This window comes from Asparagus officinalis, chromosome 1, assembly GCF_001876935.1.
Source record: "Asparagus officinalis chromosome 1, Aspof.V1, whole genome shotgun sequence".
NCBI classification, from domain to species: domain Eukaryota; kingdom Viridiplantae; phylum Streptophyta; class Magnoliopsida; order Asparagales; family Asparagaceae; genus Asparagus; species Asparagus officinalis.
This window is the reverse complement of record NC_033794.1, coordinates 802,346-822,936: the sequence shown is the minus strand read 5'-3', so window position 1 is coordinate 822,936 and position 20,591 is coordinate 802,346. Positions and strand designations below refer to the sequence as shown.

Here is a 20,591-nt window from a genome sequence, read left to right as displayed (position 1 = left end):
GGGGGAGAAAATAGTTGCCTCTTTCTTGCGGTTATGATAACCTTTCCCTCTCTTTCTCGCCCTTCCCTCCCCTCCCATTCCCTCTCATGTCCTCTCCTCACCTCCGTCCGTCGAATTCCGCCGTATCCGGCGGAAATATTCTCCGCGGAGGCAGAGCGCCGCCGTCCGCCTCCCCTTACCTCCGTCCTGAAGCACCGCCCCGTCCTCTTGAGGACCAACCGAGGCGCGGCGCCACGTGGATGTCCAGCGTCGTCGCTGGCGCCGGAAGGCTCATCTCTTACGTCTTCAAATCTGATAGCCCCTCGTCCTCCCATTCTTGCTCGTATTCGTGTGTTTTTTTTTTTTTTTTTTTGCTTTCAATTAGCATCTGTAATATAACTTATTTGTGATTAAATTACCTTGCAAATATGTGGTTGATAAAATAAAAATAAATAAAGCCTAAAGCATATAGAATTTCCGTGATTTTTTCTCGTGTGGCGTGCTCGGCATTATAAAGGTAATTAATCGTTGTTGGTTGTTTGTACTTCTTGTGTTCATCTGCCAAGAGAATGCTGATAGCTATGTTGCTCGAAAAAAGTAAGCTTGATTGCAATTTCTCTTCCGTAACAGATCTCCACCATACTGGATCAGTCTTGTTGTATATATGTTTTATGATAACCTCTCGTGATTAGTTGCTGGTCTCGTGCAGGTGGAGATGAGGATGTGGATGTGACTTTTAAAGAATGTGATGTACCAAAGCAGGTGTTCTAGTGATTTTTTTCAACTCACACGGTCCTCTTTAAGTTTCTTTTATGCTCCGGAGATGTCATAACTTTTGTTGTCGCTAAATCATCATAGTGGCAAGCGCTTTTTGTTTTTTGTTTCATCTTTTATTACAAAAGGAAACAAAAAAGAAGAAGGAAAAAGAAAAGGCTTGGTTGTCTGTTTTAATGATTTTTGGACTCTTGATGCATATGCAATCAGAGAGAGAGGATGTCCGAGCCAGTGAAGGATTGCAATGGAGCATCTGTAGCTATTATTTCAGAAGTTGAACCCAAACAGGCTATAGAGCAATTGCTTATGCAGGAGACCTTTTCAAGGTAGGTGAAGCTGTGATTACGGCTTTATTTTATTCCCTCTGCTTTCTTTTACACACACACGCACACGTGCGCGCGCACACACATGCGCCCGCACACACACACATATATTATTTGCATTCGGAGCAATGTTCTTTTGCCATAAAAATATCAAAAAATTTAGACATAATGGATTTTGACTCAAACTCTTCTTAAGACAATGATATGATCTTGTTTCTGGAAAACATTGTTCAGCTGGAGACTATAACTAAATAACGCCTTATCTTTTTCTAACTTCTTTTAAAGTTCATATCAAAAGAATAACCATCATCGATCATCAAAGTTTTTTCACATCAAAATGTGGGTAAAGCTGTTAAATACAATATGTTTTTTCACATAAAAATGTGGGTAAAGCTGTTAAATACAATATGTTATCTTTCTACTTCTTTTCTCTTCTACCCCTACTTCTTGATGTATATTTTATCTATTTTCTCTAACTAATAAATTATATAGGCATGTGCCCGGTTACTAAAAAAATTTAAATAAAACTATAAGTCAAACATGTTCCAGATGTGCCAAATTCCTTGTCATGAAAAAATAAGATAACTGTTAGACTTTGTCATAAGCGAAAAGGAAGGTTTTGAAGGGAAAGATACGGAGTTAAAGTTATCTCTACTAAGGAAAAAACCTTCTGGAGGCTGGATTTCTCCTACAAGTAAAGGGAGTTGAGGGAAGACTTTATTTATTTATTTAGTTATTCATTCACTTACTATGTCACACCAAATCTGTATCACAGTACCACCAATTTGTCTCTTGGCAGCCGGTTTATGGGAATGACCTGTCAGCTTATATTGTATATTTCATTATGTATACAGTTTTACCGTGTGAATTTAAATTTTATTGAAAAGATAAATGTACTTTTCTGCTTATATTGTGTTTTAGATGTCAATTGTCTGACTCTGACTGAGTTCTTTGTTTCTGTTTCCAGGGATGAAGGTGAAGAACTAATTAAGTTAGTCGAGTCACGAGTTGTGGAAGTTGTCAAGGATGAAATGCATAAGGAACCGGACAGGACCACAGACAATGTTGTGGCATCTCTGAGAACTTGGAAATATCTAAACCTATCGAGGAAACTACCAGAAGCAGTCTCAAATCCTTCTGGTAATCTAAATGCTAACTCTCCAGGATATCCTGCTTTCCAAGTTCCTGAAACTGAGTTACATAATTCAGCTGTTATAAAGGCAAAGAAATGGTTGGAGGATAAAAAGGTTGCTTCAAGCTCAAGAGTTGATTTTGACTGTAGAGCTTGCACTTTTGATACTAATATGCTTCAAAAAGTAAGTGCCTGTTTTTTCTCTCTTCTTTCATCTCTCAGATTGATGTGTTCTTCATGGCTCCTTTTGAATGTGGTGATAGATTATTGCTCATGGTGCACTCTGTTTGGGATTGGGAAATTCTTTTTTCCGTTTATCATGAACTCGGTAGCACTTTCTGCGCATTATCCTCAGTCATGAGGATTGCTTTGTGAAAACTGACCTTTAAATGATTCTAAACAGCATTACATATTATATTTTAGTGGTGATTACTAAGTCTTTGTCTGTTTTGTCGGTTGTTTCTGATTTAGATGTGTAATGCCAAAGGCATGCAGGTCATTTTCTTCTTTTACATTCTTTTGTTCGTGATTTTTCATAGCGTCTTAAGATGGATCGTGCAATGTTCTTTCTGGAATGATATGTGTTACTTTATTATGCCTCTAATAAGGTGTTGTACGACCATGCCAGTTGATGAGTGGGGAAGTTTACCTTATTGATTACGTCGCTTAAGCTCATAATCATTGAAAACTTTTTTGAAACTCATGCAAATCAATGGGCAATTTGTCTAATTATTCTTTCAACTAGGAAACACTCTAAAAAGGGTAAAGGCTGTCAGTTTGCTATTAGTAATGTCTTCATTCCTAGGTACGATAAAAGTTTAGCTATATAAAGTCACAGGAGATAGAGACCAGTTTCTTTCTTAAATCCTTTTTTAGGGGTGAATTCCTCTGCTTCTTCTTTCGCTTTCATACGTCTGCAGTTACAACCTAAAAATAGAGGGAGCAGATTGTAATTAGACAGCTTCAATATTCTCTGAATATCCAGATCGCAATTGTCCTTGTTAGTCAAAGAATGTGTGCAGACCACCGAAAGCACACAAAAGAAAGTTTTTTTTTGTCAAACTTCTCATGCCACCGAAAGAGCCTTTGGCTCTTTCGGCTTTGTCAAAATTCTCATGCCACCGGAAAATCAGAAGAGGATAGGTGAGCGGGTCCCAGAGCAAGAAAAAATTGTACGTGGGCCCCACCGCGGGCCCCACCACTAATAAAATATTAGTGCATAGTATTTTCCCAAACACTATAAATAGACCTCAAACTCTTAAGGAAAATCTCATCCCAGAAACAACTCCTCTTATAGAAGAACAAGAGAGAAAAGAGAGGCTTAGAGAAAAGTCTTTGTGAGAGAAAATTGTGAGCAATTTTCAGAGTGGGATTGAGTTGTGAGAAAAATTGAGAGTGTTGTAAAATTTCTCCCAAATAGTGAAAGATCTGCAGCAGCCCGTGGACGTAGGCAATTTTGTGCCGAACCACGTAAATCTTGCGTGTCCCCCAATTTTGCGCAATTTATTTTTCGCTTTCTCTCAAATCTGGCAATAGGGGAATCAGGGTAATTTCCCAACAACTGGTATCAGAGCTCTGGTTGTGACGTCTGTCAAATTTCTGCAAGGTTACTATTCACGTGAATAGTAAATTTCGTGAATAGTGGAATTTTGCCGGCGGTACTGACTTGTCGGCAGAGGTATCTTAATACAAGGTGGTTCGCAGAAATTGTCAGAAACGATCCAGAGGAAGTCAGATTCGAGTGGGAGCGATGGCTGCAGACGAAGGGAAGGTAAAAATTGAGAAGTTCGATGGTGCGGACTTCGGCTTTTGGAAGATGCAGATCGAAGACTATCTGTACCAGAAGAAGCTGTATCAACCTCTCTCGGGAAAGAAGCCAGATGATATGAAGGATGAAGAGTGGGCTCTCCTCGACAGACAAGCCCTTGGAGTTATCCGATTGACGCTATCCCGAAACGTTGCCTTCAACATAGCAAAGGAAAAGACCACGGCGGGTCTTATGGCGGCTCTCTGCAGCATGTACGAGAAGCCCTCTGCCTCAAACAAAGTTCACTTGATGAGGCGGCTGTTCAATTTGCGAATGACGGAAGGCGCATCGACAGCTCAACATCTCAATGAACTCAACATAGTCACAACCCAGTTGAGTTCAGTTGGGATTGAATTTGATGAAGAAGTACGAGCATTGATACTTCTTTCTTCTCTACCAGAAAGCTGGAACGCTACAGTCACGGCTGTGAGTAGCTCATCGGGAAGCAACAAGTTGAAGTTCGATGACGTTCGTGATCTGATTCTTAGTGAAGAAATTCGACGGAGAGAATCAGGTGAAGCTTCAACCTCCTCAGCTTTACACACGGAGTCTAGGGGAAGAACTTCAGAAAGAAGTTCAAATCACGGCAGATCAAAATCTAGAAGGAGCAAATCTAGATCAGGAAAGAAAGATTTCAACTGCTATAATTGTGACAAGAAGGGTCATTTCAAGAGGGAGTGCCGGGCACCGAAGAAAAATACCGGCGCACAGGAGTCTGCCAACGTGACCGAGGAAGGAGGTGATGCTATGATTCTAAGCGTCAACAGTCCAATTGAATCATGGATTCTTGATTCAGGGGCATCTTTCCACAGGTACATCTAGCAGATGATGAAACCTTGAAGATTGTTGGCAAGGGAGACATTCGATTAAAATTGCTAAATCAGACCACATGGAGGCTGCAAGGAGTAAGACATATTCCTGGTCTTAGAAGGAATTTGATCTCTGTGGGACAGCTTGATGGAGAGGGTTATTGTACAACCTTCTCGGGTCATGAATGGAAGATTACCAAAGGAGCACTCGTCATTGCTCGAGGTAAGAAGAATGGTACTCTCTATATAACCTCTAACTTAGAGAATATCATTGCAGTAACAGATGCAGATAAAAAATCAAACTTATGGCACCAAAGGCTTGGCCATATGAGCGAGAAAGGGATGAAGACACTTCTGTCAAAAGGGAAGCTACCGGATCTGAAGAATGTAGATGTCGGCCTATGCGAAGATTGCATCTTTGGCAAACAGAAGAAAGTCAGTTTTGCAAAGATTGGCAAGACACCCAAGACAGAAAAGTTAGAATTAATTCATACCGACGTATGGGGACCATCTCCAGTTTCATCTCTTGCAGGCTCACTGTACTATGTCACCTTCATCGATGATTCTACAAGGAAGGTGTGGGTTTATTTTCTGAAGAAGAAATCAGAAGTCTTTGATACCTTCAGAAAATGGAAGGCCATGGTGGAAAATGAAACTGGTTTGAAGATAAAGAAGTTGAGGTCAGACAATGGAGGAGAGTACAAAGACAGTAGATTCAAAGAGTTTTGCGCAAACAGCGGGATCAAGATGGAGAAAACAGTTCCCATGACACCGCAGCAGAATGGCGTAGCAGAGCGCATGAACAGAACTTTGAATGAACGTGCCAGAAGCATAAGGTTACATGCCGGCTTGCCCAAGTTCCTATGGGCTGAAGCTATCAATACCGCAGCCTACCTAATCAACCGTGGACCCTCAGTTCCCTTGGATGGTGGAATACCGGAAGAAGCTTGGAGCAAAAAAGAGGTAAACCTTTCACATTTAAGAATTTTTGGTTGTATCTCTTATGTACACATAGATTCTGCTGAAAGAAGTAAACTTGATGCCAAATCTAACAAATGTGTTTTTGTTGGTTATGGTGGTGATGAGTTTGGTTACCGATTTTGGGATTATGAAAATCGGAAGATCATCAGAAGCAGAGATGTCATATTCAATGAGAATGTGATGTACAAAGACAGATCAACTGCAGAATCAAGTAGCTCCAGTACAAAAGCTGAAACAAAGGAATTTGCTGAATTTGAGGAGATTTCTGAAAATGATGTTCAAACAAGCCCTGAAGCAGTTCAAGAAGAACCAAGCACGCCAGAAGTGAGACGCTCCTCCAGAATTCCTAAGCCAACCCAGCGTTATTCGCCTTCTTTGCACTATCTGTTGCTGACTGACAGTGGTGAACCGGAGTGTTATGACGAAGCAATACAGGTGAAGGATTCAGTCAAGTGGGAGTCTGCTATGCAAGATGAGATGGACTCGCTCATGTCAAATCAGACATGGGACTTAGCTGAATTACCACAAGGTAAGAAAGCTCTTCATAACAAATGGATTTACAGGATCAAAGAAGAACATGATGGGAACAAACGCTACAAGGCAAGGTTGGTTGTCAAAGGCTTTCAGCAAAAGGAAGGTATCGACTACAATGAAATTTTTTCTCCGGTTGTGAAACTAACTACAATCAGATTAGTGTTGAAAATTGTAGCTGCTGAGAATTTACATCTTGAGCAGTTAGATGTAAAAACAGCTTTCCTTCATGGTGATTTGGAGGAGGAGATCTATATGAAGCAACCAGAAGGCTTCATGAAGGCAGGCAAGGAAAATCTAGTATGCAGGTTGAAAAAGAGCTTGTATGGATTGAAACAAGCTCCCAGACAGTGGTACAAGAAGTTTGACAACTTCATGGGCAGCAACGGTTTCACTAGATGCCAAGCAGATCATTGTTGCTATATCAAGAGGTTTGACAATAGCTTCATTATTTTATTGTTATACGTTGATGACATGCTCGTTGCAGGATCAGATCTGCAAGAGATTATAAATTTGAAGCAGAAATTGTCAAAACAGTTCGCGATGAAAGATCTTGGTGCTGCAAAACAGATTCTTGGAATGAGGATCAAGAGAGACACGAAGTCTAGAATCTTGATGTTATCACAGGCTGAGTACATCAACAAAGTACTCTCCAGGTTCAACATGCAAGATGCAAAACCAGTGGGTACACCTTTAGGTGTTCATTTCAGACTTTCTAAAGAACAGTCATCGAAGACAGATGAAGAGCGTGCACACATGGCGAATGTCCCGTACGCCTCAGCAATTGGAAGTCTAATGTATAAGAGCGTGCACACATGGCGAAGGTCCCGTACGCCTCAGCAATTGGAAGTCTGATGTATGCCATGGTCTGTACAAGACCGGATATTGCTCAAGCAGTGGGAGCTGTTAGCAGGTACATGAATGATCCGGGCAAGGTACACTGGGAAGCAGTCAAATGGATCCTCAGATATCTACGAGGCACTACAGGTAAAGCACTTTGTTTCAAAGGTGGAGATACAATACTAACAGGCTATGTAGATGCTGATCTAGCAGGAAATGTTGATATCAGAAAGAGCACTACAGGGTATGTATATACTCTAGGAGGTACTGCAGTGAGTTGGGCTTCTCAACTGCAGAAGATAGTTGCTCTCTCCACAACTGAAGCAGAATATGTCGCTGTTACAGAAGCCAGCAAGGAAATGGTGTGGCTTCAAAATTTCTTGGATGAATTAGGCAAGAAACAAGAAGACAATGTCTTATACTGCGACAGTCAAAGTGCTATTCATCTAGCGAAGAATCCGTCTTTCCATTCCAGAACGAAGCACATACAGATGCGGTATCATTTTATCCGGTCACTTCTGGAAGATGGAATTTTGAAGCTTGAAAAGATCAGTGGAGCTCAAAATCCGGCAGACATGCTGACAAAGACGGTGACTATTGACAAACTGAAGCTGTGTTCAGCTTCAGTTGGCCTGCAATAGTATGAAGACCGGGAAGATCTGCTGCATAGATCGAGATGTGAAGACAGATTAAAATCAGTCTTCAAGTGGGAGATTGTTAGTCAAAGAATGTGTGCAGACCACCGAAAGCACACAAAAGAAAGTTTTTTTTGTCAAACTTCTCATGCCACCGAAAGAGGCTTTGTCAAAATTCTCATGCCACCGGAAAATCAGAAGAGGATAGGTGAGCGGGTCCCAGAGCAAGAAAAAATTGTACGTGGGCCCCACCGCGGGCCCCACCACTAATAAAATATTAGTGCATAGTATTTTTCCAAACACTATAAATAGACCTCAAACTCTTAAGGAAAATCTCATCCCAGAAACAACTCCTCTTATAGAAGAACAAGAGAGAGAAAAGAGAGGCTTAGAGAAAAGTCTTTGTGAGAGAAAATTATGAGCAATTTTCAGAGTGGGATTGAGTTGTGAGAAAAATTGAGAGTGTTGTAAAATTTCTCCCAAATAGTGAAAGATCTGCAGCAGCCCGTGGACGTAGGCAATTTTGTGCCGAACCACGTAAATCTTGCGTGTCCCCCAATTTTGCGCAATTTATTTTTCGCTTTCTCTCAAATCTGGCAATAGGGGAATCAGGGTAATTTCCCAACAGTCCTCTGATATTTCTGTAGATTAAAATGCTAATACTTGATACCAATATCTTACCTGCAAAAGTGTGTTAATGTAAGCTGGCAACCCAACCATGCAACTTCTATAATGCTAGTTTAACGTTGATATTCAATGGCATATGCAGGATTTTGGAGGTGAAGAAGGTTCGCCTGTAGACTTGGCTAAATCATACATGCAATCAGTGTCTCCATGGAGATCATCTTTGAGAAGTATCAGGTTCGAGAAAACACCATGTACTGGAATGCACCTTTACAATGATGAAGCACCTTCCACAACTCCTAATTACTCAATGTCGTCATCCAAGGTACCCCATATAACAATTATTCTCATGTCTCAGAACAGAAGTTTGACAAAAAAAATGTATGTGAAATTACATAGTTTACTGTTATGAACAGCTGACAATAGTCAGAAGTCAGAACCTTATAGCAATGCATAATTACATGACATAATTGATCAAAACAGTTTAACTCCCTTGATTACTCGTTAGCATTTCATGACTGCATAACATCATTGCTGCTTGCTTCTATTATATTTTTTCTTTAGTTTAGCACTGTTAGGTTGTGTCCTTACCCAATTTGATGATAACTGACATGAGATTATTGCCTAAACAGGCTATTCTTCTGACCCTGAGCCCTTGAGTTCTCTAGTTTGTCAACAGAATTTGTATATCACTATATGAGATAATTCAAGTTAGGCCATCATTTTAGATGCTGATCATGCATGTGTATGCAAGAGTGCGTGTATGTATGTGCATTCACATGCACATATGTGCATTGTGGTTCTTGGCAACAGCATCATGTACTTTTAGCTTTTCTCTTTACTCCAGAAGCAAAATTCTGTTATTCTATAAATATACTCAAGCTTGTAATAGTTGGTGGCACAGTAATCAGAGGCAAGAAAATATTTCTTTGAAGCTCATCCTTTAACTAGCACGATGACATAAATGTATCATATTCTTTAATGATATTTGTTTGATTCATTTTCCCTAACTCCTAAGCAGGGCTTGAAGAGGGACCATCCTTCCTGTGGACTGCATGATTTGGTTGATGAAAGCCGAAGAGTACGGCTGAAATCAACAGATGGTGCCTCAGACAATTCCAGTTTTAAACTGATTAATTCATCAGAAAGAAATTCAAAAGATGAAGCTTGCATAACCTCATATGCAGCTGAGAAACACATTCATCACAATTCAAGTAAGTATGCTGCTTCATTATCTTTATATGCGTCTGCTGATTTTCTATACACTGGGTTACCTGATGAAAGAACTGGTGAAGTAAATTGTCCTATAGTAACGGGTAACATCATGCATGCCAACTTGTTTTAGACAATGAGGGACCTGTTGATGAAGTACAATTAATGCGTGAAACTCCATTATCTGGCACGTCCCCAAGTGTTGTAATTGCGGAGCAAGCAACTATTGGGAATGCATCACTTGCCAGTTTGCTTTCGAGAGGTAGGTCATCAGTAGGAATTGGTCCTGCTTTTCCCCATTCAGAAGAGAAACAGGTAAATATGATGTTGCTTCAGTTGGTTACCCAAAAATATGTTGGAAGCATATTAACTGATGCATAAGTGGTTATCTTATGTGACTGAAGGATGTCGAAGAGCATTGCCAGGTCAAAGTGCAGCTTGACAGTTTATCTGGCCCTTGTACTACTCCCACCCTTGCACCCACAACTAAGGAGCATGCTGGTAATTGCTCACTCAAGAAGTCTGTTTTGCATCAGATAAAGTTTAGACGTGAAGTTTATTGAACTAATGATTAGTCCCTTTAGATGCTTTTGCTCAGAAAATCATTTCAATGCTATCAGCATTTATCAATTAGTTATTGGCATTTTTATTCAGATGATCACTCAGAAGCATTTTTAAATTCGGAAACAATGTGCAACTAGTATACATTCACCGTGTGGTTTCTCATGGGATGTATTGTTTGCATGGTGACGATGAACAAAATCTAGATTATCCGTAATGACTGGGTTGACGCCCTGTTTTTATTCATCATAACTTGAAGCCACAAGTAGATTGTTAATCTGTTAGGAATAATTAGACATAATCATGGCGAAAAGGTTTTGCATTTATTATTGTTCTTCTTCTTCTTCTTTCATAGAAATATTGTGAATCTCTGAGCCACTTTTAATCATTCTATGATATGTTTTCCTCATGATATGCTTTAGGCTTGATGGAGCAAGATAGAATTGATACGATACAAGATGGAGCCGTGCAAAAGCAAGAGAAGAAAGATCAGATTCAAGATGAATCAAATAGATTGAGAATTTCGGCCGATGGGTAAAATATATTTTAATTGAACAACATGTCATTTTCTATTGAACAATATTGAAATTTAATCTGACAGAAGACACTTTTTTTTTATTTAGACCATCAGCAGGATTAAGCACAGGCATAAATGTTGCACTCGAGGAAGATCGTAGTGCAGCCAACTTCAGCAATGAAGAAGGAACATTTGAGCTTCCAAGCACGTATAATACTAAAGTTCCTGCAGCTAAAACAACCAAGAGCAAAACTAGGGCTTCATCTGGCTCTCGCGGTCGTGCAAAAATGAAATCAGTCAAGGATCCACTGTGGAAGCCTGAACCAAGCGTGAGCCGGGGAAGAGGGAGAAAGTCAGTTCCAGGTGCAAGGAGAGGGAGGGGGGTGTAAATTATACCATTTGATAGTGTAGATAGTTTCTGAGTAATAATCAAAATATTAGTGAAACCATCAGCATTCAGTATTAGAGAAGTTAAAAATGGGGGTTAGAATATGAGGGCCACACTGTACTATATGGGATGATCAAATTGCACAAGGTTTGGTGTCTAATCTTGTTATGATGTAATATTTACTTGAATGATGTGTAACACTAGATCATCTAATTATTACACTAGATCATTTGGCTACCATGAATCAGAGTTATAATTAATTATGCTTGCTGAGTGGTTGAACATCTACAATCAAAAAACAAAATACATAAAGCTTAGGGCCCGTTTGGATGGGGTATTTTGCCCCGAAAATTAGGAGGGAAGCTGCCAAAAAGCTGTCATTTTGGCAAATCTTCTCTCTCTCTCAACAATTTCTCGCTCTAAAACCTTTAATTTCTACAACAACAACTTGATTTCTTCAACATCTTCTTCCACCTTGTCAGATCTCCACTCAAAGGAACCGCAATCGTTAGTCCTCCAATTTGGGCAGCCTAGACATTATCTCTCTGGTTTACTTGCAGAATTAGATACCTATGTAATAGATCACAAATCATTAACGCATCTTCTGTCTTCCATGGGTTTCAATGAAGAAACCAACTCCCTAAAAATCTTAGATAAAAAATATTTTTTTCTAAAATTAGAAAAAAAAAACAACAACAAAGAAGGCATAAATCTTAATTTTGAAGGAACTTTTTTTTTGAAAAAAAAGACTCTGAAACCGTGTTTGTGCTCGATCTTAAGAGGACAGTCGGAGAACAAAAAAAAAGAAAATGAGAGATCTATGATTAGTGCTGAATATATTGAAAGAGGTCATAAATTGAATTTTTAATAAGTAAAAGGGCACTTTGGTCTTTTTAGTCACGTGCATTGCACATGCCAGATTAGACTTAACAGTGTTAAGTATAGGGGTTTTCTGTAAAAGTTCATTGGGGTTCAGTGCAAAATGCTGAAAGTTCATGAGGGTTTAGTGTAATTTACCCTTTTTTATTTATGAATCAAGCATGTGTATACAATCATCATTATCGTGTGTGTGTGGTACAGTTAGGACCAAAGCTAAAATCCCCTCTCGATTCCTTCCATGAACGAGAGGTCCACAAATTGAACGAGCAAACCTTTAAACAGTTAGGATCGTCTCAAGTCCCTATTTTGTCAAACCTTTAAACAGTTAGGACCAAAGCTAAAATCCCCTCTCGATTCCTTCCATGAACGAGAGGTCCACAAATTGAACGATCAAACCTTTAAACAGTTAGGATCGTCTCAAGTCCCCATTTGGTCAAACCTTTAAACAGTTAGGACCAAAACCAAAATCCCCTCTCGATTCGTTCCATGAACGAGAGGTCCACAAATTGAACGATCAAACCTTTAAACAGTTAGGATCGTCTCAAATTCCCATCTTGGTCAAACCTTTAAACAGGTAGGACCAAAGCCAAAATCTCCTCTCGGTTCGTTCCATGAACGAGAGGTCCACAAATTGAACGATCAAACCTTTAAACAGTTAGGATCGTCTCAAAACCTCTCTCTCTCTCTCTCTCTCTATATATATATATATATATATATATATATATATATATATATAGAGAGAGAGAGAGAGAGAGAGAGAGAAACTTATGTCAACTTAAGTGGACGTCCACTAAGTTTCTTAGTCATTAATGATCACTTGATTGAGCTACATTGTGGATGATCCGTTTTGTTGAACTTGATTGTATTTTTTTATTTTTCAAGGGCATTTTGTAATATTTCATTCTTATCATGGATCTGTTTGTAGTTTTCTAACTATTCAGCATGTTGTTTGTAATCTTTGGACTTAAGCGGGGTTATCTGTAACTTGCATACTTTTCAAGGGGTTGTTTGTAGTTTTTAGAAAATTTTTCAGAGATTTATTCGTGATCATAGTATTTTATCCAGTGTTTTGTTGTAATTTTTTGAAATTTAATGGGCTTTTTGAAATTTACAGATTTTCCATGAGCCAATTTGTAATTTTCACATTGAGCTCTTAGTAGTTTTTTTAAAGGCTGTTCTCTAATTCTAAAAAAAAATTTGCAGCAAAAGAATTTTAAAAGTGAGGGGCTAATCTGCATATAGAGATGATTTGAGTACTATGTAAGCGAAAAATCCTTTTTAAAGTAAAATCCTACAGTAACGTTGTTATGGGAGTTAAGTTTTGCTAATTAGTTTTTTTAATGTTTGTGTTGGATTCAAAATTTTCAAATGTGTTTAGCGTTCTTCTGATTTTTCCTTGAATTATATTTGATTATTTAGATCGAGAGAGGTGCTATCAGCTGGGTTTTTTTTTTTTTTATGGATCCTGATCTATGTCGACGATAGTTTCTCGTTTTTTTCGTACTGTTACGGGTTGATGCGAACTTTATAAGTTGTTTTGATCATGAAATGCGTGTGAGATCTTTATTTACAAATAGCATAAAGATTGATTTTTTTTTTTTGACGGATCTTTAGATCGAGCTTTTTGGGGTTGATCATGTGGAATCCCCTTTCCTGGGTGATGGTATTGGCAATCATGGCCATTGCCTTGGCCAACGATGGTGAGAAGCCCCCGGACTGATCAATCTTCATCAACTCCGCCATCAGTTTCCTTGAAGAAAACAACGCTGGTAACGATGGCTCCGAAGACCAAGGTGCACCTGAAGCTCGTTGCTATCACTTTTAATCTGATTCTAAAACTGCTGCCGCGCTAATTAAGTTAGCTCTATGGATGTAGTAGGGGGTCCTCAGAGAAGGACGCTGGAGCGGGCGAGGCGCGGCAGTTCTGGTACCTGGAGACGTCACCAGCATCGAGTTGGGGAGACATTGCCTTCTTCAGATGCTCGCCTTCTTCAGAGCGACCTGGAGTCTTGTTGGTGTCTGCATTCCTTGTTGCTCAGCTTGTAAGATTGTATTTCCCATGTTTGCTGGAAAATATCATTTTTTTCCTGACAAACGCATTTCCACCATTGGAACCTATCAACTTTTGGATTGAAAAAAAAGCAGCAGCCTAAATCGATAATAATGTATCAACAAGGAACTCTAAAAAAATTAGTTTTGTGCAGGTTGCAACACTCATAGCTGTCTATGCTGACTGGGGTTTTGCGCACACCAAGGGTATAGGCTGGGGATGGGCTGGAGTCATCTGGCTATACGGTGGTGTTACCTTCTTTCCTCTTGACTGTTTCAAATTCGCTATCCCGTATGTCCTAAGTGGAAAGGCATGGGACAACCTTCTCGAGAACAAGGTAAACATTACATTATTTTCTTTTTAATCGTAGTTGGTGGCCCAATTGAACCTCGTCTGACACTGTATGTATCATGCATGGTCTACTTTAAAACTTGCGGACCTCTTTCACTACCAAGGAGGACTATGGTAGAGAGGAAAGGGTAGTGCAGTGGGCTGTGGCACAGAGGACACTTCATGGACTCCAACCCACTGAAGTCACCAACCCCTTTACTGACCAGAACAACTATAGGGAATTATCTGAGATTGCTGAGCAGGCCAAAGCGAGCAGAGGTCGCAAGGTTCGTCATCCGTTCTCTCTTAGTCAGACTCTTTTCCCTCCCTTATTGGTTCATTGATAATGCTTTCAGAACTTTCGTGCCCAAACTTTCACTATTTCTAAATGCTTGATCATGTGTTCTTTTGGTCAGGCTTCGTGAGCTGCACACTCTCAAGGGTCATATGGAATCAGTGGTAAAGTTGAAGGGTATCGACATTTGCACCATCCAACAGCATTACACAGTGTAAAAAGAACAAACATTTGTAGAAATTTAGTCTAACTGGACATTGTTAGGGTTTGAAGGGGGGATGCCTGCTCATAAGAACGCAGAGGATGAAGAAATACTTCTTTATTTTCTCTACTGTTATACCCGCCCGCTTCACACAGCAATTCTTTTCACCCCCTTATTCCATGATCTGTGGTAAACGCTTACTTAGTTTAACATAGCTGTGCAGGATGTATATAAAATAATGCAGACCTGCTGCTATCCATGTCAATTTTCCTTTTTTTTCCTTCCCATTCTTGTGCATTACTTGTTAATTTTTCTAGTTAATTGTGACCTATCAAATAATATAATGCGAACATGTTGAAATATTACATGCTATTTGTGCATATATTTGCAATCAGAAATTATGTTATTGCTAAACTTAGCAGATATCTTGCCTTTGCCTTTCTTTCTGTTTTTTGCTGAGGATGTTCATTAGATCCTGTGATTGTGTTCCGATATCAAGACATAAGTTGGTTTGAATGATGTCCGAATTGATGAATCCTTTCTGTGCTTTTGCAATCGTGTAAATTAAAGATAAACCCCTTCTATTTAGAAGTTGAAATTGCTCTGTGCTAATGCATTTCGTGCCATCAGTTTACACGACTGTATCCACGGAAACTTGGTTGGCAACGTTATTTTGCTGAAATAAACTACTTCAAATAAAACATACCTACATTTCCCTTTGTCAGGATGTTAGGCCAGTATTCATTAAATTGATACAGCAAAAAAAAAACATTTGTTAACAGGTGGAGTAAGGTATCAACACATTTTGGCCAGCCAACCTCCCCCTGTTGTGCGCGGCGGAAGCTTTCTAGGGCAACACGAACAATAACTTGAACTAAACCACAAACAATATGCAAACCACAATCACAGCAAGAACACACAATTTACGTGGTTCGGCAAGTTGCCTACGTCCACGGGGCAAGGAGGGGGGCTTCTTTCTACTAGAAATCAAGAGAATACAAATAGGGTTACAAATCTCTCAGACCAAACCCTAAAACAAAGCTCTAGATCTCTCAAAGCTCTCTCACAATTGGATGCAATGATTCTCTCTTTCTGGCTGCTCAAATTCGTCCCACTCTGCTCTAAACAAACAGGTTTAGGTATATATAGAACTTACAAAACGAACCGGGTCGAAAACCTGAAAGCCCAGCCGTCCGGTCGACCGACCAGCTCCCAGCGGAAAACCCAAAACTCCAGAGAACCCCTCGGTCGACCGCACCGATCGACCGAAACACCTGCGGTCGCACAGTAAGCTTTGTGCACGAATGCGGTCGACCGGACCGGTCGACCGCCGCCTGGTTTGCCTGATTCTTCTGAGTTTCTGTAATTTCTTTAATTCTCCACCTCGGCGAATGTTTCCACCAAAAACTGAGCCGACACCAAATCATCCAATAGTTCCTCAACAAGTCCAGGAACAATACTCGAGCTGAAACACGATCTCCCCCCATCTTGATCAACTGATCAAACCGGCTGCATCTAAAGACTGCCTACGTATCCTCTTGCCCAAGGAATCAAGCCGAACGTAGTTCACCCAAATGGCCGCCAACGGCCTCAGCACTGAAGGATGTTCAACAACTTCAAACAATGACCAAATTTCACTCCTGAAACAACTTTGGTCAACATATCTGCAGGGTTGTCATTTGTGTGGACCTTCTCCAATATGACATCTCCATCATCCAAGACGTCCCGTACAAAGTGGAATCTGACGTCGATGTGCTTCGTGCGAGCATGATAAACCTGGTTCTTTACCAAACAGATAGCCGACATACTATCACAATATATCCGAATAGTCTCCTGAGCAATCCCCAAGTCTTCCAATAATCCACGCAACCATAAAGCCTCCTTACTTTCTTCAGTAACTGCCATATACTCTGCCTCTGTAGTAGAGAGAGTCACTGTGGACTGAAGCGTGCAACGCCAACATACAGGTGCACCTGCCAATGTAAAAGCATAACCTGACGTAGACCGGCGTTTGTCAAGATCTCCAGCATAATCTGAATCCACATATCCAATACAGTCATGCCCATCCTTCTCATCCTTCTGAAATACTAAACCAACATCCACGGTGCCTCGAACATACCGTAGAATCCACTTCACGGCCTCCCAGTGACCCTTCCCGGGGTCATGCATGTATCTCGATACCATGCTCACGGCCTGTGACAAATCTGGCCTCGTACACACCATCGCATACATCAAGCTACCTACTGCACTGGCATATGGGACCTTCGACATATAATCTCTGTCCTCAACTGAAACAGGTGACATCAACGCTGAAAGCTTGAAGTGGGGAGCCAATGGTGTGCTAACTGCTTTTGCATTGCCATCAAAGCTGAATTTCTTCAACATCTTCTGCAGGTAGCTCTTCTGTGTAAGCTTCAAACTCCCTCTCACCCTGTCTCTTTCGATCTCCATACCCAATATCTTCTTTGCCTCTCCAAGATCCTTCATCTCAAACTCGGATGATAACTCCTCTTTCAGCTTTAGAATAGCTGAAGAATTCCTGGAAGCAATAAGCATATCATCAACATATAAAAGCAAATATATGAGCTCACCATCCTGTAGCTTGTGCATATAAACACATGGGTCATATGGGCTCCTCGTGTACCCTCGGCCAATCATAAAGCCGTCGAATCTCTTATACCACTGTCTTGGTGACTGCTTCAAACCATAAAGAGACTTCTTCAGCTTACAAACCAAATTTTCCTTTCCTGCAGCTTTGAAACCCTGTGGTTGTGTCATGTAGATCTCCTCATCTAAATCACCGTGTAGAAAGGCTGTCTTCACATCCATCTGGACCAAATCCAAATCCAACTGTGCCACCAACGCCAATAAAATCCGAATCGACGAATGCTTCACAACGGGTGAAAATACTTCGTTGTAATCAATGCCCTCAAGCTGTGCATATCCCTTAGCAACTAATCTGGCTTTGAACCGAATGTCCCCAATAGAAGATCCCTCCTTCTTCGCATATACCCACTTGCAACCAATAGCTTTCTTACCCTTAGGTAGATGTGCAAGTGTCCAAGTGTCGTTCTTCTGAAGAGACCGCATCTCCTCCTCCATAGCTTCCCTCCACCTGATCGAATCGGGGCTAGACTCTGCCTCCCTGAATGTGGCTGGAACCATATCATCAACGACCTCCACTGATAATGCATATGCGACCATGACATCATTATACCTAGCTGGCCGACGAATCTCTCTCCTCGGTCTATCTGCTGCAATGGTCCTCTGAACATGACCCTATTCCTGAGTCCCATGATCTACTGTATCCTGTATCTGCCCATCTGTTTTCTCATCTCCTCCCAGTGTCACCTCTGTAGGAGCCTCAATAGATACAGTGTTCTCTGGAGTGGGTGGAGTCACATCATCCTCCACCTGCTACGATATCTCTCCTGTCTGGTCTCCCTCCACCTGCTGAGGGGTTTGAGGCCTCATCATGTACGCCTCGTCAAATGTGACATCTCTGCTAATAACTATCTTCTTGTCCTGTGGATCCCATAACTTGAAGCCTTTGACTCCATCCCTAAATCCCACAAAGACTGCTTTCCTCGCTCTCGGATTTAATTTGCCATCACTGACATGATAATAAGCTGGACACCCGAATATCCGAAGCGACTCATAGTCAATAGCCTCCGAACCAAACCAACGCTCCAAAGGAGTCTTCCCGTCTATCGCAGTGCACGGCAACCTGTTCACAAGATGGCTCGCATAAACCAACGCCTCGGCCCAAAAAGATCTAGGCAATCCACTCTGCGTCATCATACACCGCACCTTCTCCAGCAAGGTACGGTTCAATCTCTCAGCCACCCCGTTCTGTTGCGGTGTCTCTCGAACTGTGAAGTGTCTTCTAATGCCGTGATCCCGGCAAAACTGCAGAAACGGATCACTCTTGTACTCTCCACCGTTATCTGAACGTAGAGTCTTTACCTTTCTACCTGTCTGCAGCTCCATTTTCTTTTTTTACTCTACAAAAATATCCAGGACCTGATGTTTATGCTTCATCGGGTATACCCAATTCTTCCTGGAATAATCATCAATGAAAGTGACAAAATAGTTGGCCCCACCAAGAGATGTGTTCTTGGAAGGACCCCAAACGTCCGTGTGAATATAATCCAATGTACCTTGGGTGTTATGAACAGCGGTGCCGAACTTCACTCTAGTCTTCTTCCCAAGTACACAATGCTCACACAATTCCATCTTGCAGGTCTTAGCACCTTTCAATAGCCCCTGTTTAGCCAATGACTGTAGGGACTTATCTCCTGTGTGTCCAAGTCTCATGTGCCATAAGGTGGTAGTGTCCTCCTCTGTAGTGATAGAAGCTGCCAGACCCCTGTAACTGTCTTGCCCTTCAAGTAGTATAGGTAGTTTTCCCTGACACCTCGCATCACCACCATAGAACCCTTCGTGACCTTCACTGTAGCATCCTCTAAGATCACTCGATATCCTGCTGCCTCCAAAGTCCCAAGAGAAATAATGTTCTTCGTCAACTGCGGCACGAACCTCACTTCCTTCAATTCCCTCACTACACCATCATGCATCCTGATCCGGACTGAACCAATACCACCAATAGGGCATACGTGATCATTACCCATAAACACGACATCCCCTCTTTCCAGCTCCTCAAAGCTAGAAAACCACTCCCTCTTAGGACAGATGTGATATGTAGCTCCCGAATCCATCATCCACTCCGTGGAATCCGCATAGCAAACCGACGGTAAAGCAGGGCATGAATAGCCTGAAGAATCTGAATCTGAATGCTCACCAATAGCTTTTGCAACATTCACTTCTGAAGCTTGTGCAGCTTTCCCCTTATTCTTTCCGGCTTTTTCTTTCCACTTTGGGCAGTCAATCTTCCAATGTCCTTCTTCTTTACAATACCGACATTGATTTCTACCAACACTCTTATAGGCACTCCTATTCTTTGACTTTGAGCGGTTAAACTGACGACGGTTTGGATCTCGGCCTCGAACTGCTAACGCATCTCCCGATGCCTTCTCGGAGGGTTCACCATCACTCTTCCTCAACTCATAGTTCACCAAAGCTGAGGTTACCTCCTTGTAGCTAACTGTAGTTCTTCCATTGATCATAGTGAGAACGAACGTACCATAATCATCTTCGGGCAACGAACACAGAAGTAGCATCGCCTTGTCTTCATCCTCAACTATAATATCAACATTGGCCATATCTGAAAGTAGCTTAGTGAAATTGTTGACATGCTCCCTGATGGAAACCCCTCTCTTCATCTTGAACTGGTAAAATCTCTTCTTCAAGTGAAGCCGATTCTCAATGCTCTTCGTAAGATATTTCTCATTGAGTGTTTCCCACATCTTCTTCGCCGACGTCTCGTTCATAACATCATAAATAAGATCCGGCGTCAAGCATGACCTAATAACACCACAAGCTCTACTGTTCATCTTTCTCCAAACCTTATCCTCCAACTCAGCGGGTTTCTCTTTTAACTCAAGAGTCTCCTCCAAATTCTGTGCATCCAAAGCATCCATCACCTGACACCTCCACAATCCAAAATTGATCTTGCCATCGAACTTCGGAACATCAATTTTCGTGTTATTGATGCTCAGACTCTGTATCGCCTTTGTTAGAGACGAACCTGACGTGCTTGCATCTCCCATGTTGTCGATCTAGCTCTGATACCAATTGTTGTGCGCGGCGGAAGCTTTTTAGG

General features: G+C 41.1%; 1 protein-coding gene and 1 pseudogene across 2 annotated transcripts; both read left to right on the top strand.

Annotated features, from left to right (window-relative positions):
• Positions 592-11,376, top strand: LOC109845185. 2 transcript variants are annotated; one of them, XM_020414416.1, is made up of 10 exons: positions 592-741; positions 964-1,079; positions 2,044-2,216; positions 2,286-2,392; positions 8,581-8,760; positions 9,457-9,649; positions 9,781-9,962; positions 10,052-10,148; positions 10,631-10,742; positions 10,832-11,376. In XM_020414416.1, exons 2-10 carry the CDS (start codon positions 973-975, stop codon positions 11,112-11,114), a joined length of 1,434 nt encoding a protein of 477 aa, XP_020270005.1. In that variant the 5' UTR covers positions 592-741; positions 964-972; the 3' UTR covers positions 11,115-11,376. The 2 variants fall into 2 exon arrangements, with proteins under 2 accessions (XP_020270005.1, XP_020269999.1); XM_020414410.1 differs by having other exon boundaries at positions 2,044-2,392.
• On the top strand, positions 13,768-15,249 carry LOC109828942 (annotated as a pseudogene).

What these genes read in the sequence shown, in the direction of transcription:
- LOC109845185 (XM_020414410.1), top strand. Translation starts at nt 973, where the DNA reads ATGTCCGAGCCAGTGAAGGATTGCAATGGAGCATCTGTAGCTATTATT. An exon ending in ATACTAATATGCTTCAAAAA is followed by an intron (nt 2,393 to 8,580) that starts GTAAGTGCCTGT and finishes TGGCATATGCAG; the next exon opens with GATTTTGGAGGTGAAGAAGG. An exon ending in CACAACTAAGGAGCATGCTG is followed by an intron (nt 10,149 to 10,630) that starts GTAATTGCTCAC and finishes GATATGCTTTAG; the next exon opens with GCTTGATGGAGCAAGATAGA.